Below are 26030 nucleotides of genomic sequence, written 5' to 3'. Positions count from 1 at the left end.
CGACGTGCGCAGGCGCAGTCTGCGCGAGGGGACTGGCGGGACGGTGGCGGAGGGCAGACATGTCGGGGATCGGAGTTGTGTCGCGGCTGTTGCGCGCCCGGCGCCTAGCGCTGACCTGGGCGGTGAGTTGGCGCTGCTTGTGGGGCAGGGCGGACGCTGGGTCCCGCGCCCCCGACCCCGAGGTGGGACGGGCTGGGGAGGGCCCGCCGGACTCTGTCCCAGCCGGGCGGGTTGCGGCGCGGTGAAGGTCACTACGCTGCGGGCCGCCCGGGACCCCTCCCCTCCCAGGACCCGGTCAGGAGCCCGGGGCGACGGCCGAGGCAGCCCGCTCAGCTCCGAGCGCGCGCTCCAGGACGCGGCTGCCCAAGGTCACACGGCGGGACGGGCCCGGGGCGGCCTGATCGCGGTGGACCCGGGCGGGTGGGATCCGAGCGGAGCCCCGGCACTAGGCTCGGCCTTGCTTCTGGGGGTTGTGCGGTGACCTCTAAGCACTGACCGCAAAGCCACTGGGGCGGACGCGGGGCGGGTGTCCTCCTGGGCGTTCCCTGCGGAGTCCCGCTAGCCCCACTCAGGTCGGTCCGGGATGTGCTTTCCCGAGGCCTGGCTGCTGGACCGTGTCCCCTGCACTCCTGACGGTGAGGCCTTCAGAGTCGATTTTGGGGGGTTTTATTGGAAGCACTAAATTTGGAGGGTTTAGTTATTTGGTTCTTTTACATGAACTCCTCGAGCCTCCTAGTTAGTAATTTAATTACAAAGTAAAGGTCCCAGTGGGAACCAAGGCTTTCAACAATGTTGAAACATTGTTGACTTGATTTATGCCTGTAATTATACCCACATTTTTTTTCTTTTTAAAATACAGGAATTAAAAGTTAATGTTAAATGTGAGGCGGTTTAGTCGGACAACCTACCAACACCAGAAAGCATTTTAAATGCTTTCATGTGTTGCTGGTTCCTACTGAGCAGAGGTTCCCCCAGCCCCCAAATCTTGGGCTCTAAGACGCAGCTGTAGCAGGGGGTCCACAAGCAGGAAATGAAGTCCATGGTCAGTGCGGTAGTTTTAGTCAACGAAGCTTGAGCAAACTTCTGAGTGAGCCCCTATCGTCAGGTGAGATGACAGATGTGGTATGTGCTGGTGACGGGGGAAGAGCTGCACGTCTGTCTTCAGAGCAGACTGGAGCCGGGAGTTCCTTGTTCCATCCTGCAGACACTCTTCACCTTCCACTCGCCCTTCGCCATTTTATGAAAATATTGCTGTCCTTTACACAAGCTGGGCTGGAAGGAATTCAGCTGTGAGCTTTTAGCTGAAAGTAAGAGTAAAGTTCGGCGCACCACAAGTTGGAGCATAAACCTCTCCTTTCCTATTGGCTTGATTGGAAGTGATCTCAGTTGAACCCGCTGTTGGCTGCCAGCACTGTGCTCCACTGTCTCCTTGAATCTTCACCACGGTCCCATTTTCAGCTGGTTGTGAACATGATGGCAAGGTCGAGTTAGCAAAGTTGAACCACAGGTTAGGTCTGCCGAAGATGGTCTTGGGTTTCTAAAGGTTTTTATTCTGATGTAGATAGCTTTGGAAATTATTTCCGTCTATGGAAGTTAATCTGTCCACAAGCCGTGTATTGGAGTTTCAGATTGGCAAGAACAAAAGCGTCAAATTAGCAGAACAAAGAAAGAAAGGGATTCATGATCTGCAGCCAAGGAGTGTCCCTAAAGCGTCCTGGATGAGGATAACTGGAATAAAGGCCACAAAATGTTTCTTTATCTCGTTTTGTTCAATTCTGTGGTGTTTCCAAGTCATATTTACAGCTGCTTTCAAGTTACAAAATTATCAGACCTATTTTGCCTTTGTTTCCTTTTCCGTTGTCCCAGTGCACTGACAGAACTTACAAAGTATTGATAGTTAAATCCAAAGGGAAAGTAAAACCAAGAACTTTAAATAGTTGCTTCACTTCTCACTTCAGATGAGATTTTCCAATTTTCAACAAGATATTGTTCTAGAATAAGTCAACTTCTTCTCTTTGAATGTATCATTCTGAGTATGTTTTAATGGTGTATCTAGGTTTACATTATTTAGGCCACTGTCGTAATGTTTTGTTTCTTGGGATAATTATAATGCCACTGGTTTTCAGTTCTGCATTCTGTGCCATGTTTTTCCTGGTTCACTTGAAAAGTTGTGGCTCAGTTTTGGCATACAACCTGGATATTCATCTTCGTTTGGAATCCCAGAGATTTTTCCCAAGGGTCCCTAGATGGTGGGGACAGTACAGAATTTGGAGCCAGCCAGCCAGACCCAGTCCAGAGCTCCTGCATCCTGGAGAGACTCGGTTTCTCTGTGGGGCTAATGAGGGTTCAGTGAGGTAACCTGTGAAAGCTTTGTGTGGCGCTCCTCCGTGCCAGGCCCACAGCTCACAGCCTGCCCTTGGTAATCATGTGAATGGTATTTTAAACATCCCTGTTTTAAAAACCTTTAAATTTTTAGTGAAAATAATTACACATAGTTGGGAAAAAAAATGTCAGGACAGAAGCCCTTATAAGTGAAAAGGAATAAGACCACCTCCTTCCCCAGGCCTTTTCCCCAGTGGAATCAATTTTGAATTGTTTTTGGTATTGGCCCCTGCTGTTTACCTCCATTTCTCTAGCTGGTATGCAGGTGCATTTTTGTCCAGTTTAGACATTGATTTTTGCTGGTAAATGAGGATTTCGTTCACTTAAACCATCCTACTACCCACATCCTCAGTTCTCCCAATATAATTATGCAACCACTTCAGATCCTTTATTGTCTACTTTTGTAATTGTGTAGCTTGTGCTTACAAATTGGTTTCTTGTTCATGATTCACAGGTGTATTTTGTTAGTGAGGACAGCCCCCGGCACCACTGTGCTGGATGGAGGGCATCAGCATCTCTACCCGTCTCACTTTTTCTCTCCTTTGCCTCCTAATTCAGTCACCTGTACTTTTATGCTGTTAAGAGCTCTGTGTTCTTTTAATTCTACCTTGGGTAGATTTCTGCATTCTTTTTCGTTACCCTCGTGGGAAATGTTTGGTAATTTCTCTTCAAAAAACGTTAGATTAATAAGTGACATAATACAAATTTTATCTAAAGACAGAAATTGGATTAAAATTGGGCTCTCCAAATTCTAAAATCACTCCCCAGATTGGATTTAGACACAAAAAATAATGTTACTCTTTCCCACAGAGAGATAATAGGATAATTTGTTAAGGATTTCATTACGGCAGTTACTGCTTTTTAAGCTAACCGTGTGTGTGAGGGGTGTGTGTGTGTGTGAACATTCTAGAAAGAAGAAACAAATATTTAGGGAATCTCACGGTTTCTATTTTCACTTTAATTTGGCATCACAAAATGTACTGTTCTTATTGGTACTATTAGCTGTATTTATATTATTCTTTATGAAATTTTCAAGAACGTTTGTATTAGAATTGTTTCAATTCTTAGTTTTTTGTTAAAATATGATTTTACCATTTAAAAATTATAATACAGCTGAAAAATATTTGTTTTTTTAGCTCATATCTGAAAGAGTGGTTTTGTCAATAAAAACAAACGTACTTAATATTGCAAATGGAGAATTCAAGAGTATGACTCTTACCAGTTCAGATCTACTTAAAAACCCAGGAAACTGCTTTTTAATTGGAGCTATTAAAGTACACTCAGTGTTTGTGTCAGCTACCACTCAGCCTCAGGGTTAGAGGGAGCCATCTCTGACGCGCCTCGCAAGTAGTCTGTCAGGTCATCCAGGTCCGGCCTGAGTCCCTCACTTATAGCGAAGTCTGTCCAGTTTCAAACAGCTCAGTTGGAGTTCATTTTGTATTTGGCAATTCTCCTCCCTGTAATCCCCACTCGTTTGTCCCATAGCGTAATTTCTTTTCCCCACAGAATTGAAACATCTCTTCCAATTGCAGAATACTTGAAGGCATCCCTTTTGTCATCGTTGAATGTACTTATTTCCCAAAACTGTTCTTTAAAATATTTCTAAGACTGTTTTATCAGTGGTCTAGTAAAATGCAGTCAGCAGAATGGAAAAACTTATTCCCTAAATTGCTGACCGTTGCTAGCCTGTGGAGAAGGTTGCCTCTCATGCTGGGCTGTGATTTCATTAATACCATTTTCTTGGGTAAATGGTTGTAGGATGGGACATTTGAGCCGAGGCTTGTAGTTGTAGAGGTTGGCCAGGGACAGGTGTCCTAGCAGAGGGGACGCACGTGGAGTGTGACAGGTAAAGGGGTGTGGCTGAACCTAGCGCAGGTGTGGAGAGTGATGAGGCAGGACCCGGAGCATCTCTGGGCCCGAATCTTCTCGTTGTCAGGGAAGGGATGTCACCACACCCAGTGACAGCCTGCTCTGGAACACCTGCTCCCAACGCGCTGCCTGTGACCCGCACAGCCTCATAGGAGAGCTCCAGTCTGAAGAGGGCTGGGGTGGATCCTGGAAACTGCCACCTAGGCAACACAGATGTCTTCTCCATTCTCCACGAAGTACCATGAATTAAGAAATTAATGTGAAAGTGTGCCTTTTGTCATTTCCTGAGTCAGTGTCCTGTCTGGAGACAAACTTCACCTAGAAGGTCCTTTGCTGGAGTGCCAGTCCTCGCCTCCTGGGCCTGCCCTGGGTCCTTAGCCCTTGCCTTATCCTTCAGGGTTAAGTGGAGGGTTCCAGGTAAGCCTTCTGGGTGAAAGGGAGCACCAGCGGGCTTCCCTGATGGCACAGTGGTTAAGAATCCGCCTGCCAAAACGGGACACGGGTTCGATCCCTGGTCTGGGAAGAGCCCACGTGCCGTGGAACAACTAAGCCTGTGCACCTCAACTACTGAGCCTGCACCCTAGAGCCCGCGAACCACAACTGCTGAAGCCTGCACGCTTAGAGCCCGTGCTCCGCAACAAGAGAAGCCACCACAGTGAGAAGCCCGCGCACCGCAACGAAGAGCAGCCCCTGCTCGCCGCAACTAGAGAAAGCCCGCGCGCAGCAGCGCGGCCAAAAATAAATAAATTAATTTAAAAAAGGGAGCACCTGGGTACATAAGAAGGTTGTCGACTTAGAAGGGAAGGTTTAATTACAAGTGCCCTGTTCCGTGAGGACACTGAGTGCTCCGTCTGTGTTTCCGCAGCGGCCAGCAGCGTTGCAGACAGCAGCCCGCGGTTTTCACTTCACCGTTGATGGCAGTAAGAGGTCGTCCGCTAAAGTTTCAGATGCAGTAAGTTCATGACCTTTTTATAAGTGATTTTTTTGACTTAACGGAGTAGGGTTCTATACCAGGTTTTAATGTATTTGAGTGACACAGGTTTTACCTAAAAAATGTTCATTCATGCTCATTATTTGCAGTGTAATAATAATTATAGGACAAATATAAGCACAGATATTAACATGGTTTTGTTTGTAGCTCTTACATATCTATAAGCCAGATTAAACTTTCAGTAAAAAAATAATGAAACACAAATGTCAGATGAACACTATTTACTGGAATGGATGGTGACAGACACCCTCCTCAGCTGAGGACCGTATAGCAACTTGGGCTCTTTTGTGTTTACGGGGCCCTTCTGCTCTCTGTTGAAGAAACTGAAATTTGCTTCTAAGTTTCTATCTCAAGCTCACAATAGTTACTGAATGCTTGTTGGCACTTTCTCAGTCGTAAGTACAATATGGACCTGGAATAGACTTGTGTCCTTGGTTCCTGGATGGTCACTCAGGCGAGTGGACTGTCCTTATCTAAATGAAGCAACATTGCAGTGTTTTCATGAGAAGCTTCAAATCATGATCTATACTACATTGTAAGCTTAGATTTGTATATGTATATGGGTATAAATGTAAAAAGAGAAGATAAGTAAAAATGACAATTGCAAAGAAACACCGTAGTTAGAACTGGTATTTGGATTTGTGATGTTGCTTTCCTCTGCACCTGTGGTCCCCTACTTTGAGTTTTCGACCTTTCAACTAATGGTGGTGCCCCAGCTCCGTGGGGTAGGTGCCCTGCTGTTGATGCGAGCTGTTGGCCGTCCCCTTTCAGTTCGAGGGTGAGCCCACCACGTGGGCTGTGACTGCTGCATTGTACCCGGTGTACAGCCCCAGCGCAGGACGGAGGCCCTCTGGGCGTGGCGATCACTCTCTCTCACCGTAACCACAGCCTCAGTGTCTGGCCTAGTTGAACCAGTGATGGACGGGGATTTTTCTTTTCCAGATTTCTATGCAGTACCCAGTAGTGGATCATGAATTCGATGCAGTGGTGGTCGGCGCCGGAGGGGCAGGCCTGCGAGCTGCATTTGGCCTTTCTGAAGCAGGGTTTAACACGGCCTGCGTCACAAAGCTCTTTCCCACCAGGTCACACACTGTCGCAGCCCAGGTATGAGAAGGGGCTCTCTGCGTCCTTTTGGTGCTTGCGAGGCACCGCACAGCCCGGCGCTCCACCACAGCAGCCTCCTGCCGTGGGCCGCCCTCCATTGGGCTTCCTCTGCTCTTGGCACTCCCTCGCCAGGAGGTCTCTGCCCACCCTGCCCCCGCCCCACTGCCTGGAGCCTTGTTGTCACTCCTGTTTCTGCTCCGGTCATGCCCCCTCATGCCCGCCTCCATCATGGTGTGAGCTCCTTCACTGCACTTGCCCGATGTGAACAAGTTTGTTGTGGGCTCGCTCTGTATCTGCCGGAACCTCAGGGCAGACCGAGTGGTGGTGACGAGCTCTGATGATGGTGTGAAGCTGCAGCACAGAAAACAATGGCCTTTAATGCTCTGAATTTAGGGAAGAAGAAAAAGTAAGGTGGAAAATTATGTGACTTTATTATTTTGTTTTTTCGCTCTAGGCACACTGTAAGTAGTGCCCAGCTGGTTTGCAGGTAGTATTCTACAATCACATTTGACCGTCTTTTCTGGTATTTGAACGCGTTTCCCCATTGAGACAACAGAGGATGTGGTGACTTTCTACGAAGCAATAAGAGCTCCCATCACCGTTACATCTGGAACAGCTGTATTCAGGATCCAGCCACATTCTTTACACACTAAACTGCCTAGACACTTTGTTCGAAAACTGTGCTTTTTAAACGGAAGAATAAGTAATAAATATCCTTGGATAATTCATTGCCTGAAAGCAAGAATAGATATAAGCAGATCATTTTGAACGGTATTGCAAAAAATACAGTTTTCAGGTAGTGCAATAGTAATACAATAAAAAGAATGAGAAGAGGGTAGCGTAACTTGAATGCTGGTTCTCGAGAAAAGAAGGTTTAATTGGGGGAAGGATAACAGCATTTTTGCCTGCACTGGGCCACGTGGTTTTGTATTATTTGTTTATTTATTGAGATACTATTTTTTACTTACTGGATTAGCAAAACTCCCAGTTTGACAAAACTCTGTTGGCAAGGCTATGGGGAAACACATTTTTTTACATTGCTGGTGAGGATATACATTTCTATAACCCCTTTGGAAGGCATTTCGTTTTTGCATTATTTTAAGCCAGCTTTCTACATTCTGCTGCCCTGGTCCTTACCATTTTTTATCAGGATTGTGTTTGGGTTTACGACTGGAGGGCATGGAGGAGGCAGGGAGGAAGGAAGGAGTGTGGGGACTCGTGCGTGTCTACCCAGGGCTCCTGGCTCTGTGCTAGTGACTTGGTTAGTGGTAGCCAAGCAGCACCAACTGGAGAAGAAAGTCCAGTGAGAGTGCCGACTCAGAAGTCACGACTGAGTAACAATTGGGAGAAAGGGAAGTTAGCGAGCGTGCCTTGTGAGGAAGATTATCGGAAGAGACGTGCGGTTGTAATTTGGGGGGGTGGACAGGTGTTAATGTTTGTCCCTGTACTGCGATTTCTGTGACTGAGGGGCAGACTCGGGGGCGGGGGGGCTGGGGCTCTGAGCCCTCGGCAGGAAGCGCTTCTGCCTTTAACGCCTGCATTCCAGTACCGTTGGGAACGTTTGTCATGAAGCTATTAGATTTGAATCCCTTTTACATGCCGGGCTTGGTAAGGAAGAAACCTCGTCTGAGGAACCTCGCCGACCCTCCGGATAACGCCCCAAGGGGTTGGGCTCTGTGCCCCTCTCATGGGTGCCGCGCCTGAGGCTGGGGGGTTCCATAAGTGGGCCCTGTGTCTAGGTCGCAGGGGGAGGAGATGCACTTCGGAGGCTGCCGGACGGTGAGATCCCTCACTGACCCTCTCCCACGAGTAGCTGGCTTTCTGCGAGTCTGGTTCCGGGCAGGAGGCGGTGGGGAGGTGAGCCTGCTGCAGCTCACGGGGCCGCTGGTGTTTCAGGGAGGGATCAACGCCGCCCTGGGGAACATGGAGGAGGACAACTGGAGGTGGCACTTCTACGACACTGTGAAGGGCTCCGACTGGCTGGGGGACCAGGACGCCATCCACTACATGACGGAGCACGCCCCGGCCTCCGTGGTGGAGGTAACGCCCCGCCGGCTGGCCGAGGTGGGAGGGCTGGTGGTGGGCGTGGCCGGCCGGCAGGTCGGCGGCGAGCTGCCCTAGCGGGAACGCGCCCCTCCGCTGCTGCTGAGCTCTCCGTAGACTGTTCGTTCTGGGCTTGCCGATTTGTGTTGCGGTTCTAGTGTGAGTTAGCCGTGAGCATCTTGACCCGTTGAGGTCCAGGTGTGTTTCTGTTTCTCAGCTGGAGAACTACGGCATGCCGTTTAGCAGGACGGAAGAGGGGAAGATCTACCAACGTGCCTTTGGTGGCCAGAGCCTCAAGTTCGGGAAAGGCGGGCAGGCCCATCGGTGCTGCTGCGTGGCCGACCGCACTGGCCACTCGCTGCTGCACACTTTGTATGGAAGGGTGAGGTGCCCTGGGTGCACAGGGTGGTGGGACGCGGCTGGGCCACCCTGGGGACAGGTCAGCGTGTCGGCCTGTCCGCCCAGGGGTCGCTTTTTGAGCAGCAGAGTAACTTGATCGTTGTTAATTTGAAAGTATCTGTTCTAAACAATTAAATTGATAATCATTACAAATGTGCGGAGCGTTTCGTTTGACTTGGACTAAGTGGCCATATGGCAGCAGACGCCACGCAGTACACCCTGGTCTGAGTCGGGACCCCGTGGTCCACGGGCGCAGCTCTCACAGCAGCTCTGAGGGGAGGTTCGTGTTGCCTCTCTGGCGCCTCTCGGGGTTGTGTACAGCCCAGAGATGTGTCCCACGTACGGCATCCTCTTCTGGGGTGCGTTGTTTGTACAGCTGAGTTGTCACACGATGCATCAGCACTGCCATCCGTGGGTCGAAGTCTGTGGCCCCTTTTCCAACCCAGTGGTCCGCTCGGGTCCGCCTGACCCCTGTGCCCCACACCAGATCAAGGTCTCTAATCTGTTCGCTTTAACAGTGCAATTGCAAATGCAGGATCCCTTTATTTGGTGGTTTTTCTTTCCTTTTCAGTCTCTGCGATATGATACCAGCTATTTTGTGGAGTATTTTGCCTTGGATCTCCTGATGGAGAACGGGGAGTGCCGAGGCGTTATTGCTCTGTGCATAGAAGACGGGTCCATCCACCGCATCAGAGCAAAGAACACTGTTGTAGCTACTGGGTAAGAGTCTGGCTTAGTCGTGTTCACCTTCTCCGCAGGCAAGCTGAACTTATTTATTCTAATGAGAATAGGGGTGTCGTGGGGTAATGGCTGAGGCGCAGGCTGTGACTTCACCCGGCAAGGGGTAGCTTTGTGGGCCTGAGGGGCGACACCAGCACCTGCCTCACGGTGGCAGGAAAGTGTCAGCGGTTCATAGCTGGGAGGACCCTTGAGGAGACTGAGGCCTGGAGAGTCTGATGCTGTCTGGAGTAGCGTCTCCTTTGCTTTGAGGGATGCTGCGTTTATGCTGATTTCTGGGGTAGAAGAGTGCTGCTTGTTCACATGAGGAAAATGAGTAAATTCCATCTTGTATACTGTTATTTTAACCGTTTTAAGAAGTGCGTCCATAAATGTTTTTAGATTTTATTATTTTATACATTTTTATCAGGGAAATCAGTTACATAGCACAGAAGTGCCCTAAGGTACAAGCGAGAGCGCCTTCTCTGCCCCCCAGGCTACCGTCCCGGTTGCCCAGGGCAGCGTGTGGACATGCATCCACAGAGGTGCTGCCTGGGCTGCTTGGTCCACTGCAGTCCATTAGAAAGGAGGTCCTGATGGGACGCTTGTGCAGTCACCTCTCTGCCGGCCTGTCTGTTTTCCAGAGGCTACGGGCGCACCTACTTCAGCTGCACGTCTGCCCACACCAGCACCGGGGATGGCACTGCCATGATCACCAGGGCAGGCCTTCCCTGCCAGGACCTGGAGTTTGTTCAGTTCCACCCCACAGGTAGGATGGCATCAGGCTCTTTGTGCCTTTCAGGTGCTCGGGACCTGTGGGAAGGCTCCTCTGCAGTTATGTGCACCTGCTTTCTCATATCTCACATCCTAACTCGTGACTTCCCCAGGAGATTCTTCCCTATGTCCCCCAAGGCAGTGGAGGCCAGCGTCTTACTTCCACGCCTTGTCTCGGTGCACTTAGCCAGACGTGAAGCAGTGATTGTTCGGTGTCCCTCTCCTCAACTAGGGTGTCGGCTCCCCCCGGGAGGCGGGGGCAGGTCTGTCTCATTTACCACTGTCTTCGCAGCGCCCAGCACATGGTAGGGCCTCAGTCAGTAGAGACAGAGGGAATGCATTTGAGTGCAGAAGTGGCACAGACACGTGGCAGGCTGCCATAGTGACAGAGCACGGCAGGCGGGGCCCTGAGGTGTCCACCAGTGAGGGTGATGAGTGCGCGAACATGGGAGGGGGCCTGGGAGGGGAGTTGGTGAATCCCATCCTGAACTTTGTTTCTGGGTTGTTTACTGATCTGTCAGCTGAGGAGCTGCCACTGTACTAAAGAACAGGGCCTGTTTTTTTCTCTTTGCTCTGTCAGTATGTTCTTTCTGACCCTGGCAGGGATGAGTAGTAAAAAAAAAAGTATTAGGTCGTAGTCTTATTACTATTTTTAGCCAATAAAATGTCTGAGACTTCTGAATTCCCTTTATAGTTAGAGCTCCATTTCTTTTGCTTCCTTTTCAACGTATGAGAAATAAACCACCAGAAGACATGGCCACTGAAACTAGGAAAACTGAAAGATGAGATACAGGAATTTGCATCTTGTTTTAAAGGCAAGGTAACCCTTTGGTGCACTAATAAAAGTGATAGCCTTCAAACTACGCTGATGGACATGTAACACCCAGTGCTGGGCATCCTTGTCCTCATTACGTAGGGGGACAGTTGAGATCAGGGTGCAGCTCCCCTCTCCCCGCCAGATTTGGATTTGGGCTCTGCGTCTCCCAGCATCATATTGGTGGGCTTGTCTCGGAAGAGGGGGACCATCCCACAGGGTTGTGGTGAGACTTAGAGTTGTACACAGCGGGTGCAACCTAAGCATCGGCTGTAGTGATCATTGCCGTTTTGTTTGGTTACTTGATATGCCAAATTTCCAAGCTGGTTTCTGTACCTACAGGAGCCAACACAGTTTCATGGTGCAAAAGGGCATTCAGCAATTAACACCTGATAAGGTTTTAGTAACAATTAAAACCGAGATATTTATCATAAACTTGGTCATGTCGAGAGTTTAAAGCACAGTTGTAATCGGAGTATTGAGCAGAGCTGCGTCGTCCACGCAGCCGACCTTTCTCCTCTGCAGCTTGGTCATTGCTTTTTTTCATACCGCGCCGTTGTGCCGTGCCTTAACTTTTCCTCTCTTACGCTCGTGAGTGCGGTGCTCTTTGCACACCCTTTCTGTCTCCTCCCAAAGTGTCTTGGGAAAAACATTTGCATTTGAGATGTAGGCCCAGCGGTCCTTAGGTTATACGTGTTTAATCAGTTCGTTGTTTGCAGGCATATACGGCGCTGGCTGTCTCATCACGGAGGGGTGCCGTGGAGAGGGAGGCATCCTTGTCAACAGCCAAGGCGAGAGGTTCATGGAGCGCTACGCTCCTGTCGCGAAGGACCTGGCGTCCAGGGACGTCGTATCCCGCTCCATGACCCTGGAGATCCGTGAAGGAAGGTCTGTGTGCGTGTCCCCGGAGGGGTCCGAGCATGTCTGCACGCCCCGCCCCTCTGGTGGCTGTGATTTGTGTCTGCATTTCAGCGCGGGCTGGGGGGCTTCTGTGTGAGTGTCAGCACCCCGCCCATCCCGGAGGCCTGTGTGCACTCACCTCTGACTGCTGTCTGTCAGTTTAGGATCTCTCCATTTGAGATGCTTAGCCAGCGAGCTGCAAGTCCATCTCAGGTGGTTTGTGTGTGTGAGTGAGTGTGTGACAGAAGCAGACAGTATGGGGGAGAAGACACAGCCCTGTCCTGAGTTCAGTGTGCGAGCTTCAGCTGGTGTGCTGCTTGAACTCCCGGGTGCTTGGGGCCCTCAAGGTGGGCGGGTTGTTTGTTCCTCAGTGAAGCAGCGTGAGGCCTCGGTGCCTGACTTCGTGCCGCTGTGGTGACACTGGTTAAGTATCTGGGGGCGAGGCGTCACGTTTGCACACAAGAAAGGAGACGTCAGGTGGTTCTTTGGAGCATGTGGCGTGGAAGACCCCTGTAATGCATCACCAAGGAGAGTGTGGCAAATTGTCACCTCCCGACCCTCAGATGGGAGCCCGGTGAGGGCAGGGCTTCCGTCGTGTTCGTGGCTGCATCCCAGCACCTGGTGTCTACCCTGGCACGTGGTGGGTGCTGAGAAGAGACGCCATGAAAAGGTGGCCTTAATGAAGGGAACATTTTCTCCGGGATCAAAGCACGTGGAACCGGAACCTCATGTGCTGCAAGGATTTTGTGACCTCACGGTTTCTGGATTGCTGTTCTCGACCTTACAGCGTGATGTCCTTTTTCACCAGAGGCTGTGGCCCTGAGAAGGATCACGTGTACCTGCAGCTGCACCACCTCCCCCCTGAACAGCTGGCTATGCGCCTGCCTGGCATCTCGGAGACAGCCATGATCTTCGCGGGTGTGGACGTCACCAAGGAGCCGATCCCCGTGCTTCCCACCGTGCACTACAACATGGGTGGCATCCCCACCAACTACAAAGGGCAGGTGATGGTGCCGAGCCCGTGCCACAGCAGGCCCCTTGCACAGGGCCTCCCTCAGAAGTCCTGGGCAGTCTGGTAGGCAGGGCAGGGGCCTTGGCTTGACTGCGGTGTCTGCGTTCACGCCTCAAGTAACCGTTGATAATTGATTCATCCCTTCTTAGTAAACAGTCACGGACATGAGGTCATTTGCAGTTTTTCCTACGTGGGTGTATGTTACCAAGTGTAACTTGTGTGTTCTTTACAGTTAAAACCTTTGGATGGTTTGTGGCTCACAAAGACCTTTTTAGTCGCCTGGTTTTAGTCCTCCCTAGGCAGTGGCTGGAACTGCTGGAAGAGTGACTTAGACTCCAGTCCCCCACCTCCCCGTTTAAGGCCCTCCACCCGCTGTGCTCCGCTGCTGTGAGCCCGCCGTCGGAGCGGGTGTGCAGGGGCACGTCGGGAGGTGGGTGAGGTGCAGCTGGGTGTGAGGAGTGGGACTGGGGTCCTTTGACCTCGGCACGGGGGCCAGGGAAGGGGGCTGCGCAGTGTCTGCGGGGGTTCCCCGTAGGTGGTGTAGGTCCAGTTTTGACCTTTTCTCCTTTTTCCGACCCCCTGCTGTAGGGAAGGGGGGCTGAGCAGACCGCCCTCTGTAATCTCAGCCTTCTTCCCCAGGTTCTGAAGCACGTGGACGGCCAGGACCAGGTCGTGCCCGGCCTGTATGCGTGTGGGGAGGCTGCCTGCGCCTCGGTGCACGGCGCCAACCGGCTGGGGGCGAACTCGCTCCTGGACCTGGTTGTCTTCGGCCGGGCGTGCGCGCGGAGCATTGCGGAGTCCTGCAGGCCCGGTGCGTGCTCCTTCCGGTGGTCTGGCTGTTTCAGGCCGCTTTGCGTCGCGGTCATGTAGCGGGGGTCCGGTTTTCTCTCCCTGGAAGCGAGGAAACAAAGTCAGAGATTTTTATGGTGAGAGACCTGAGGCTAGACACAGGATGGGGGGGGCAGTTAGAAGAGTAACGTCAGTCAGTTTTTTTTGCAGTCGTTATGTTCTCAGAAAAATCACTGTTGGGAAAGTGTTATTTAATAGGGGTTTGTCACATACTATACTTGTCTGGTATGAATTATCTCCAAGGAAATGTTTTAAATGGCAGGTATAAATGAATGTATAATTTTTTGGTACTTAGAGAAAATTAATAAAATACTAAAAACAAACTATAACTAAATCTGTTAAGGGAGAAAGGGAGAAGTTAATGCAAACAAAATAGAAGATGGGTCACGGCTGTCTCCCCTCAGTGAGAGAATGGATTTCCATCAGTGATTTTCCTTTGTGGTGACTTAAAATCACTTGCCGAGGAAAAGATACACGTGTTAGTCTCACAACGACTCTAGTGCTCGTTTTGCCGTAGCCAGAGCCCAGGAGCAACCTCTCAGAGCAAAGCAGAAAATTTGAGGTTCCCTTTCTTTGACAGCGAGAAAAAGGGCGTTTTTTGAGAATACTTTTCTGTCTGAAGGATCAGTGCGCGCGTTTAAGACCTTTGGAACTCAGCATTGAGAAGGAACAGACTGCCCACACACGCGCAGCACGGGTGGGTCTTTGTCAGGCTGTGTGATCCAGACGCAGGGGACCACATATGTGCGATTTTTTTGTGTGGCATCTGGAGAATGGAAGCTGGGGCAGGAGACGGTGGGTGGTCACCAGGGCCTGGGTCCACTTGCGGTGGGGCTGACGCAGCTCTGCTCGTCAAAGCCAGCAAACTGCAGTAAAAGTGATCTCACACCTTCACCACGCTTTAGTTTTTAAAGACAAAAGGAGAGGAAGAGTGTTCGCCCCACTACTTGCCCCAAAGTAGGACTATTTTAAACGTTAAAATGCTTAAATTCTGTAGTCTGGTCATGGTAGTTACAGGAGTCTATGCGTGTGTTAAAATTTGTAGAACGGTGCACCTAAGGATAAAGCTCCGTTTTACGGAATGATCGTTTTTGAAAGCATTAAAAACAAAAGCTAGCAAAATCGCCTGCCTAGTAGAGCTTGGGCAGGTCTCGCCTTGGAGAGAGAGTGGCTGCAGACCTTTGTCTTCTGTATTTCACGCCTGCGTGTGTTACCTTCTACAGAAAATATATTTAAAAACATGTCATCCCCAAACAGCTTAAAAACCCTCAAAGCGTTTATCTTTTTAGAAAGGCAAGAACAGAAGGTCTTGAGGTTTATGTAAGAGGGTGCAGGGCCAGGGTCAGCAGGAGGCTGTTAAATACCTCCAGCCAGGCACCCCCCACCCCCACCAGGTCTGAGAACCAGAACGGGGTTGGGCCGAGTGAGAACGGCTATGGAGGACGGAGTTTTTTTCCTTCACAGAGTAGCAGTGCAAGGTTGGTTTGCATAAATCTAATTTTTGACCTTAAGGGAGGGTTTCTGTTTTGTTCATTCAAAGATTACTTATTGGACACCAACTTTTTGCCAGAAATTTTGTCTTTTTGTTTTTACTCTTTGGCCCCCAAGTCAATAGATGCTTCCTCAGGGGCAGAGTGGTCCAGGTGGAATATTAGCTCAGGTTATGCATGCATTTTCCAAACTCCCTGAAAGGGTATAATACACATTTGGTGGGGTTTTTTGTTTTTTTTGTCGTTTTTAAAGGAGATAAAGTTCCCATGATTAAACCAAATGCTGGGGAAGAATCTGTCATGAATCTTGACAAATTGAGATTTGCCAATGGAAGCATAAGAACATCGGAACTACGGCTGAACATGCAGAAGGTAGGAGCCGGGACACGCTCTGGATGAGCAGGCCAGCTGCGTTGGTAGCCCTGCACTGGGGTTGCTGAGTCACGGAGGTGTGCTCAGGCCTGAGTAAGATAAAAGGGTGTGCTTTCCACACTGAAGGCTGGAGAGGGCAGCCCAGGGCAGACACAGCAGCTCTGCAGCATCAGGACTCGGCCTTCTCGCAAACGTGCTGGGTGTTTGGTGTGGCTTCCCTCCTCAGACCGTCTCTGGCCCTGGTCTTCCGTCCCAGCCTGAAGGAGGAGGGACAGTGGAAGGTCCGAGAAGCTCGGTTCCCAGCTGGGAGCTTCCCAAGCCCAGCACGTCTCCTTGCTGAGGAATAATCCCATCATCACACCTACTTACGGCAGCTCTGGGAAATGTCTTTAAACTGGGCCCCTTGATGCCCCTGAATGAGATCAGGAGGGGGAGTGTGGATGGCGTGCAGAAGCCGTCGTCACCTGCATCAGCACGTCCGATGGAACAGTCTGTATTTCTGACGTGATAGTGGAGCATGGGAAATGAGGCCAGTCTAAGTTAATTTTATTTAATTTCAGTTTAAGTGTAGGTACGCATGGTTAGTGGCTACTGCGTGAGGTAACACAGGTTTAGGTCAATTAAAAATACTAGTTGGCTTCCCAGTGGTTGAGAGTCCGCCTGCCGATGCAGGGGACACGGGTTCGTGCCCCGGGCCGGGAAGATCCCACATGCCGCGGAGCGGCTGGGCCCGTGAGCCATGGCCGCTGAGCCTGCGTGTCTGGAGCCTGTGCTTCCCAACGGGAGAGGCCACAACAGTGAGAGGCCCGCGTACTGCAAAAAATATATGTATATATACTAGTTGACTACTCTAGATAAATAAAATAAAGAAGTAAATAAAACAGCTAGGAATCAATCAAATTGTTTTAATACCGGGATTCCTGGTCCATGAATGAGACCTTTATCCACTTGAAATTATTTGTGAGAATTTCTGTGTGGGCGCATTTTCTGGAAAGAAGCCCCTTGCTTTAGTTGCATCCTGAAAGGGTTCCACTGGGCCATCCACACAGACACCACCAAAAGGGAAAAGGTGAATATGGCCATTCTCATAGGACTGTGGTTCTGTGGTTCTATCTTCAAACGAGACTGGGCTTCGGGGAGGCCTCATGGGATGGTAAGGAAAGGCGCAGGAGGGAAGGAACAGAAGCATGGAGAAGAAAGGGCATCTAACGGTACACGTCTCCAGATGAAAACAAGCCCTGGGGATGGAACGTACCGCATAGCGACTATAGTGAACGTTGCTGTATTGTACATTGGGAAGTTGCTTCAAGAGTAGGTTTTTTAAGTTCTCACAAACAAACAAAGAAACTTCGTTTTAAAATTCAGAGTAATAATCTCACAGTCTGAATTTCCTGGTTTTTCTATTTACATAAATATTTTACAAAAAATGAAATGCATAAGGAGAAAAACCTGAAGGTTTAACAGTTCTTGGCGTGGCTTTTCCACATGGATTAAAAGCTTACAAATATTTTGTATTACAGTCGATGCAAAGTCATGCCGCAGTGTTCCGTGTGGGAAGCGTGTTACAGGAAGGCTGTGAGAAGATCAGCAAGCTCTATGGCGATCTAAAGCATCTGAAGACGTTTGACAGGGGTGAGTGGTTCCTCAGGCCCCTGCGTACGGTTGTTGCTGGATGTCTGCAGGGAGGGCTGCTTCTGGGCGCAGCCCGACCCGTTTAGCGCTGACGTAACTCGTCCTTGCTGAGTGGACACTGGCTGGATCCTGTTGTCTTTGACGGCTGCCTTGTGTGCCCAGGAATGGTCTGGAACACTGACCTGGTGGAGACCCTGGAGCTGCAGAACCTGATGCTTTGTGCCCTGCAGACCATTTACGGAGCAGAGGCCCGGAAGGAGTCTCGCGGCGCTCATGCCAGGGAGGATTTCAAGGTGCACCTTCATGTCCAACCCCCGCCCCCCCCCACCGCGCGCACTGCTGTCCTCCCCGCTGCCCTCCCCGCTGCGTTGCTCAGCCCTGACCCTGCACTCTCTGCATTCACTTCTCTGCGCTTTCTCTGCATTTCCCACAAGTCAGTTGAGAAGAATGCTTTTTCTCTTCTGATAACCTTCGTACCTTTGTTCTCACCATGTTCAGTACTAGTTTGACCTTTTTCTGGCTTTGGATCAGTATCTGCTGCTGCATCTCTCAGCCTCATTAGGGCAAAGGTTAGCGTGCAGCGGGTTCTGTTGCCTGGAAGTGCTCGCTTACTGACTTGAAATGATGAGTAACTCATTGTTTCAGACCCACCTCTGGTTTGGGAAAGGGTTATAGAGCCTCATCTTGGATCACCGTTGTTTTCATGAACTGGGTTTTATGCAGAGCTCACTTATCAGATTCTGCAGAAAAGAGTACCCGGCACGTGGTAGTTGAGATTTCCACGGAAGGGGTTGTTTGGGGGGCGGTCAAGTTAAGGATGGAGCACATTAGCAGGAGCTGAGCTGCTTTCCCATGGTGGACACAGAGGCTTTGGTCCGGGACAGTGTTTGGGTGGCTCAGCTAGCGGCTGAGCAAGAAGAACTGGATTTCGATCCACCACGAGACACTGATTGGAGCTGGATTCCAGTTGCTGAGTGCTTGGTTAGAGGAGGAGGTTGGTGAGCACACTCGTCCTGTGCACCAAGGACAGAAGCCTCTCCCAGAGCCCGTGGTTGGTTCTGCGGCTGAGACGGTTACTGCACATGTGCAGGCAGAGCCGGAGGCACGTGAGGGAGTGTTCCCTGCCCCATTGCCCCAGGCAAGAGGCCTGGCCTCACTCAGCAGAAACTGCCAAGTAGTTGGATGTTTTGGGTTTTATTTGAAGAGGCTTTTGTGTGTCTTATCTGTTACCACGTGCAAGATATTCCTTAGCAGCATTCAGCTTCTCTTTAAAAAATTTTGAAAAATTAATATAATTGCTAAAATTAGAACATTTAAATAAAAAAGGCTGAAAGAAAAAGTCAAACTCTGCAAGAGTACAGAGCAAAAAGACAGGAAAAGTATTTGATAAATTTTTAAGTGCATAAAAGATCAGTTTAATTCCAACACCCATCTGCTAGTTGTAGAGAGAAAATGCAGAAGTGGAGCTCTGGGTCCCACTGTGCTGCAGCCTGCTGCCCAGCTGTGCTGCTCGGGGCCTGACCTTGTCAGACTGCTGTGGTGGAGATGGGATGAATAAAGGGGAGGGGGCCCTAGGCTGGGCCAGCGCAGAGTGAGGGGCTCATCTCTACGTCCAGAGGACTGACAGGTCATCAGTGAGGGCCCATGGGTGCGTCTAGAGGACTGGCCACTGGCCGAGGGATCCCAAGTCTCGTGGCCCTCCTTTGCGCATGGTGCTCAGTGGCGCGTGTTCTTGGCCGTGCGCTCTTCCAGGTCAGATCTGCCCACGTGGTTTCAGTGGGGATTGTAGAGGAGACGTGCTTGGACCGGGAAGGTCCTGGCTCTGCACGAGGTGCGCTTTGCCGGTGGAGACCTCCTTGTTGAGTGGGATCCGGGGAATTAATGTCAGACTAGTCTCGTGTATCTTTTTAATGAGTTTGCTGTGTTTTGCCACGTTTTCTGGTTTTGCTGTGTAGAATGTTTGTTGACGGCACTGTCCGAAATAAACTTCCTTTCTGTGGCCTCAGGAGCGGGTTGACGAGTACGATTACTCCAAGCCCATCCAGGGGCAGCACAGGAAGCCATTTGAGGAGCACTGGAGGAAGCACACGCTCTCCTCCGTGGACATCAGGACTGGGAAGGTACGTGGGGAGCGGGGTCTGCTCATGTTTGCGATGGCGCGTGGGCTGTCGCGCGTGTTACGCCAGTCAGCATTTGGTGAACTGGGAGAAGCAGCATGGGTTTAAATGGACTGTGGACAGATTTGAGACACCACTGAAAAGACGCAGTCAGGCTTCTGCCTGGAAGCAGAACCCCGCGTGGGCGGGTGGTCCATAAGGGCCGCCCCCACTGCGCTGGTGCTGGGCAGGGGTGGGCCAGCGCCAGAGGCCTGCTGTAGGGGGGGAGATGGAGGTTCTGAGCCCACAGAGAGCTGCAGGCAAGGATGGGGGTGGGGCGGGAAGACACCCCTCCCCTCCCCTCCCCTCCCGTCCCTTTGACTGGACCACCTGGACGCAGCCTCAGGGAAGCCCAGGGGATGCTGTTCAGCCCTTAGCTTCCCTGGGCAGGGAACAAGTTGGGAGGGGCAGGGGGCTGGCAGGGTCCTGGAAACCACCAGGTGAGAGAGCAGTGGGGCCCCGTCGGTCTTACCCCAGCAAAGCATAACTCACCCATTTGGCCTTTCTGCTCGGCATTAAGACTCAGAAATAATTAAGATGTAAAATGTAAGCTTTTCAGAGCTCCCTAAGGAATAGTCTTAATTGTCTATCTGGATTTACAGAAGTTATGCTGTGTCCTCATACTTCTAGAATGCCTAGTGGGATTGTTTACTACAGGCAGACAGCAATTTTCATAGTTCTTCATGTAGGCTCTTTTCTGACAGTGTATAGTCAGACGATCCTCATAATACAAGCCTAATTTTGTAGTGTTTGGGTTTTTTTATGCTTGTAAAAGAAATACATGCTCATTTTAGAAAGTGTAGAAAGTACAAGAAGAATGAAGAAAATTAACATTTATAAGCTCACCAATCAGATCTTTTATTATCATTTTGAAATATTTCAAGTTTCGTATGTATATAGAATCGTTCACTTAGAAGTAGGAAAAACTGCAAATACAAACATAATTTACGGATAAAGGATAACAGTACATACAAGCGTTCACCTACTGTTTGAGCATTTTCAGTCTGAGTTTTAAAGCATTGAGAATTTGGTACAGTGTTATTCTAATTGCTGTATTCCATACATGGATTTACATAGTCAGTCCCGAGTTTCTTATTGAAAAATGTTCCCGTGAATACCTTTGTTTTTAAGTTCCTGTTTGTCTGCAAATCTGCTTTTATGGTTAACTTTCCAAAAACATACAAGAGGGTTGTTTGTACGTTTTTGTGCACTAACTCATCACCGACTCTTCTTTTTTAGGTCTCCCTGGAATACAGACCCGTAATCGACAGAACTTTGAATGAGGCTGACTGCGCCACTGTCCCCCCAGCCATCCGCTCCTACTGAGGAGACCGGAGTTTACCAGCTCTTGTAATTATGTACAGTAACTCATGCACGTGTTCATATTGTAACTGCCTTCTTAAACTGTCCTCGAGTGACTGAGGATGCCACTTGACAGAGATTCCTACCAGAGGCCAGCAGCTTGCCAGTAATCAACAGCCAGGAAGTGTTCAGCTTGCCTTTGTCCCTGCTTCATTCTTGAGAAATAATAAAACGGCGCAATTCTTAGATGAAACATAAGTTATAAACTTGCGTTTATTTCCAAGTTCCTTTAAAATCATACTGTTTGACCTGAGGCATATTTTGTTGACCTGAAATATAAAACGTGACTATCTTTTTATTCTGTTGCATCAAAATCCAGAAATTTTGCTGCAATGTATGTTTAAGTGAAAATGCATTTTGGTGCCTGACAGCAAATGAAGAAAACAAACGTTTCCTCCTACTTCTTAGGAAGCAAATGGTTTAATATGTGAACGTGTGTCCTGAAGTATTTAAATGACCGAATACTAAATGAAACTGATGTGGGTGCAAATGGGTTTCTTCCTTTTCCACCTCCATGCAGATGCTGCTTGGGGCCACCTTCCAAGTTCTTGTCTCAGGGTCGGCTTCTGTAGAATCCAGTCCGAAGCAATTGAGTTCATTCATTTCAGATTCTATTTTTCTAGTCTAGGGATTGCCTTTAAAAATTTAAAGTTTGTAACTATGTAAAGCATTGACATGATTTCAAAGCCTGTTGTGTTCAGAGCTCAGCTCCGTAACTGTCCCTCATGCTCCCCTCTCTCTCCTCTGCAGGACCCACTGTTGTTTTTCTTTCTAGTCGGTGTCCTAAGAAAACAGAAAGCAAGTATGTATTTCTGTTGTGTTAGACAGACGGCCCTGCCCCTTGCCTGCATATCCTGGAGGTCCTTCCTAATCACTCGTCCTACGGCCGAGTCCTCCTCCACTGCATGAGCGTACCTTGTCCCCTGGCAGGACATTTGTGTTGATGCCACAGTGAGTAACTGTGAAGTCATTTTCTTAGCCAGTTTCTTAGAAGTGGATTTCTAGAAGTAGGGTTGCTGGGTCAGAGGGCAAATGCACTTGTCGTTTTGTTAGATGCTGGTAAGTTCTCTTCAAAAGGGCTGTGACATTCTGCATTCCCACCACAGTGTCTCAGTCCCTGTTTCCCACAGCTTTGCAGAGAAAGTATGATGGTAAGCTTTTGGATGTTTACCAATCCAAACAACAATGGCCATATCTGATTGAAACAGATGGAATATATTAAAAACTGAATTCATAATGATAGTTTTAGAAAGCCAAAATAACCGAACAAGAAATACAATTGGTCACTCTTGAAAGTAACTAGGGCGCTAACCCTGACACTGAAAATGGACAATTAAAGGAAAATGATGAAATGATTATTCTGCCTTTTTTCTACAAATTGCAATTCACGATAACCTAGTTGATCAGGGAACTTTACAGAGGAATTCCGCAGATGAATAAGGAATGATAGAATTTCAAGATCACCATTTTGCAGTCCTAATGTAGTGGTTCTCAGACTTCAGTGCATCAACATCACCTCGTTAAAGAATTCCCGGCCCTGCCCCAGAACTTGTGACTCAGTAGGTTCTGGGATTGGGCCTGAGAATTTGCATTCCTAACATGTCCAGGGACCACACGTTGAAAACCACCTGCATGGAATCATGTGGTCTAACAAATATGAAGGAGGTAGTTTTCAGGAGCAAATAACTGGCGGAAAGACTGCTGACAGCCTCAGACCGCTTCATCCCAGCCAGTGGGTATAATGAGGAAGTAGATGCCAGGGCATTTAGTAAACTAGGTGGGAGTGTTAACCTGGGCATTTGAGCAGCATTGAAGTGTTAGGACAGGGAATTCAGAGCTAGCACAGGTACCCCTGAAGCAAGGGAGGGTAACAGGAGGGCTGATCGTTGCAAAGGAATAATGGATGGGGGTGGTTTCCTTATGTCTGTCTGCGACTTCTGAGCCAAAAACAAACCTTCAAACTATTTTCATGAACATTCTGAGACTAAGAAAACGACTGGGGAGTGGGTAGTCTGGAAATGTAAGTTCCTGTGGAATTCCGCTAGGTATGGAACCACCGGGCAGAATATTTCATACTGGAAATGTTTTATAAAATGTGTGTTCAGGGTTTCTCAATGAACCCACGTGTGTTAGGGGAATTGACGAACCAGAGAAGTGAAAAAAAATGTGAGTCAAGATTAAAAGAAAACAGAGGGACTTCCCTGGCGGTCCAGTGGTTAAAACTTCGCCTTCCATTGCAGGGGTTGTGGGTTTGATCCCTGGTCAGGGAGCTAGGATCCCACGTGGCCTGCAGCCAAAAAACCAAAACATAAAACAGAAGCAACATGGTAACAAATTCAATAAAGACTTTAAAAATGGTCCACATCAAAAAATCTTTAAAAAATAAAATAAAATAACATAAAATAGAATACTGCCCAGAGAGATATAGATAATTTCTAATATGTATCAAAAGAAGCAGAAAGGTAAGATATACAGTAAAATATTGAGTCCTGCACTGTCCATAGCAACAGCCATAGCAACATGGCTGTTTACATTTAAGTTCATTAAAATTACTTAAAATTTAAAATTCCGTTCCCCAGTCCCCTTGATCCATTTCAGGTGCTTGGTAGCCACATTTGGTTGGCTGATAAAGAACAATTCCTTCATTGGAAGTTCTATCGGCCAACGCTAGTGTAGATGTTTGGTAGTTTATTATACTAAACATCCTATGTTCAGGAAATTGACAGCTACTCAGTAAGAAGCCAGAGTGAAAAACAAAACTGGAAGGTCATTCGCTTTCATCTGAATTCTGGCAAGAGTATTGGTTGGAAAGGAAGGGGAGAGCAGGGCTCCGTCAGCCTGTGCCTGGAATTCCACGCCAGGCTGTCAGGGGGAAAGTGACTGAAAAAGGAAAAGTCTCCAGTACAAATCCCAGAGTGGTCCTGATAAGAAAAGAAACACACGTTACGAGCCAAAGTGTCTTCCGAGGGGAAGCTGGTACGGTAGATAACACAAGATTGTGTGTGTGCACATGCGCACAAGTGTACAAAGGACAGAACAAGGGCACGTAACCTACTGGGCCATCCATTCATTTAACATGTGTATTGAGGGCCTACTATGTGCCAAAGGCAGATGAACAAGAGGGTGGACTGACAAGTGTCAGGAGTGCTAGCACCCTATGTTTAGAGCCGACGTTTACAGAAATTCTCAGGATAATAATAAGAGGCATTTTCCAATCAGCTCAGAGAAATTAGACCAAAGGAAAGGCTGGCCCAATATTAGGGAAGTGTTGTCTTTCAGTTCATTTCTCCTCTCCTCCACCCAGAAGCACTATATAAATGGAAAGCTTAGAACAGGCCTGGTTAGGAGGGAATTGAATCCCAAGATAGGCGAGGAGATAGTGGCATGCACATCAATACTTTAAATGACTGGGTCAGCAGTACCAGGGGCAGGAAACAGTCTGCCTTTTTCTCTTGTCAGAAGGTGGTCGCCAGTGTTGCTGTACGTCTTTGTAAGGTGGTGTCAGGACTCCAGGTAACACCCCTGCCCCAAAATAGATGGCAACTGTCTGTGGCCAGGACTGCAGGCTAAATAAGCCCTGCCCTAGAGCACAGCACAGGTGCCATGGCCCATGTGTGCACTCCCACTAGCCTCTCAGAGTCTCAGTTTCTTAGCCATCAGGGCTGAGGTGACTGAGGCTGCCTAGTTGCAAAAGCACCAGGCCAGTCTCTGATGAATCCTAGACTCATTTGTACATATATAGGGGTATACATTAGGGGGGATGATTTTTTTGTTTCAATCTTCGTTTCCTAAATTAATCTCCCTTTTAAGAGTCAGCCTTGCCACCGCTGAGATGATGCAGGAAAAGTACAGACAGACCTGGGCTACAATCTCTTCTCGCCTCTTTGACCTTAGACCAGCATAGTTTTCTCATTAGTAAAATGTGGACCTTGATACCTTGCCACGAGGTGCTGGTGTGAGGATTACACATAGTAATATTTAAACACTAGGGTAGATTCAGTAAATGCTTCTTCCCTTGAATGAATCATTTCCTACCCCTGGAACTAAACAGAAAGCAGAACGGAGCACTTCTGGGCCCCACAGATGGTGTTGGCTGTGGCAGTCGAGGCTGGACTCCGTCAAGGGTTGTTGGAACCCGTGACACTCTCAGGAGAGGGAAGCCGAGGCCAGCTGGAGTCGCTGAGAAGTTTCTTGCTGAAGTTTCCCTGTACACTCTGTACTGGAAAACTTATAAATTGGGTTGCAAAATCATAGTTACTAATTTTGTAGCTTTCTAGAGAACAAAAAAAGAGGCAGAGATGGGAGATAGAAAAAAATGGGTTTCAGAAACTAGAGATCAAAAAGCTGTGGAAAATTGTAGAAAGGATTAGTCAACGAGTGATGTGAATGCTTCATGAGGATAAAACTAGAAAACACTTGAATTCATGAAGTCATGAAAAAAGCCACATTGTTGAGGTTTGTAGAAGAATAATCTGTGTGAGTGTCAAGTCAGAGTATCTTAATCTCTTTAAGAGTTTAAAGAACTCTCCAGCATATGCTCTGGTGGTTAGAAGAGAAAAGGGACTGAGGACAATACAGCTGGAGAGTAACAGCGGGTCAGATACAGAGCCAAAGCGCTAAATAATGGATTCGTGTCCAAGGAAGGAAGTGTCAGGCGCTTCCTTGGTGCTCGGCCCTTCCACAAACCAAGTAGGGGAGGAGGATGAAACGAGTCAGCGTGATTGGATCAGGAGCTCGAAATCCTGAGAGGCTGGAAGGCGGCGGGAGCGCCCTGAATAAAGCTGGGCTTCCCTGCGCGGGGTGCGCTGCGGCTCAGTCGGTGTCCAGACGGAAGCGGTGGCGTCAACTGGCCGAGAGGGACACGCTAGCCGCCCACCATGGAGAGCAGGGGCCATTTGGGCTTGGCCACGCACCTGCAGGCCGAGCCGGGAAGCGGCGGGCGCTGTCAGGTGGCGGAGCGGGGGCTTCGTGTGCTCCTGGGAAGCGGGGCGCAGGGATGCTGAGATGCGCGAGCGGGGGCGGGCGATAAGTCCAGAAAAACAAGAATGTCGGGCGCGTTCTTCCCCTCCATCACAGTCCTTCCATGACCTTCTTGGTGCAAGAATGGATCATGCTCGAGGGAACCGCCTCCGCCCTTCATGTCCACTCTGCGTGCGGGAAGCGG

The 26030-nt window shown here is 49.1% G+C and overlaps 1 protein-coding gene across 1 annotated transcript; it reads left to right on the top strand.

Moving 5' to 3' along the window:
• The first annotated feature begins 15 nt into the window (after positions 1-15).
• SDHA (succinate dehydrogenase complex flavoprotein subunit A) lies at positions 16-21064 on the top strand. Its single transcript, XM_082621983.1, has 15 exons — positions 16-122; positions 5117-5203; positions 6185-6346; positions 8243-8386; positions 8607-8771; positions 9360-9508; positions 10150-10274; positions 11813-11981; positions 12802-12997; positions 13645-13816; positions 15598-15716; positions 17237-17348; positions 17511-17641; positions 19355-19468; positions 20744-21064. The coding sequence occupies exons 1-15, from the start codon at positions 60-62 to the stop codon at positions 20828-20830; spliced, it is 1995 nt and encodes a 664-aa protein (XP_082478109.1). The 5' UTR covers positions 16-59; the 3' UTR covers positions 20831-21064.
• The last annotated feature ends 4966 nt before the right edge of the window (positions 21065-26030 follow it).

The sequence above is a fragment of the Mesoplodon mirus genome, assembly GCF_964341445.2.
Source record: "Mesoplodon mirus genome assembly, chromosome: 5".
Taxonomy (NCBI): domain Eukaryota; kingdom Metazoa; phylum Chordata; class Mammalia; order Artiodactyla; family Ziphiidae; genus Mesoplodon; species Mesoplodon mirus.
The sequence above is the reverse complement of the archived record's forward strand: the minus strand, read 5'-3'. Positions and strand labels throughout refer to the sequence as shown.

What these genes read in the sequence shown, in the direction of transcription:
- SDHA (XM_082621983.1), top strand. Translation starts at nt 60, where the DNA reads ATGTCGGGGATCGGAGTTGTGTCGCGGCTGTTGCGCGCCCGGCGCCTA. An exon ending in CCACCAACTACAAAGGGCAG is followed by an intron (nt 12,998 to 13,644) that starts GTGATGGTGCCG and finishes CTTCTTCCCCAG; the next exon opens with GTTCTGAAGCACGTGGACGG. An exon ending in ATGCCAGGGAGGATTTCAAG is followed by an intron (nt 17,642 to 19,354) that starts GTGCACCTTCAT and finishes CTGTGGCCTCAG; the next exon opens with GAGCGGGTTGACGAGTACGA.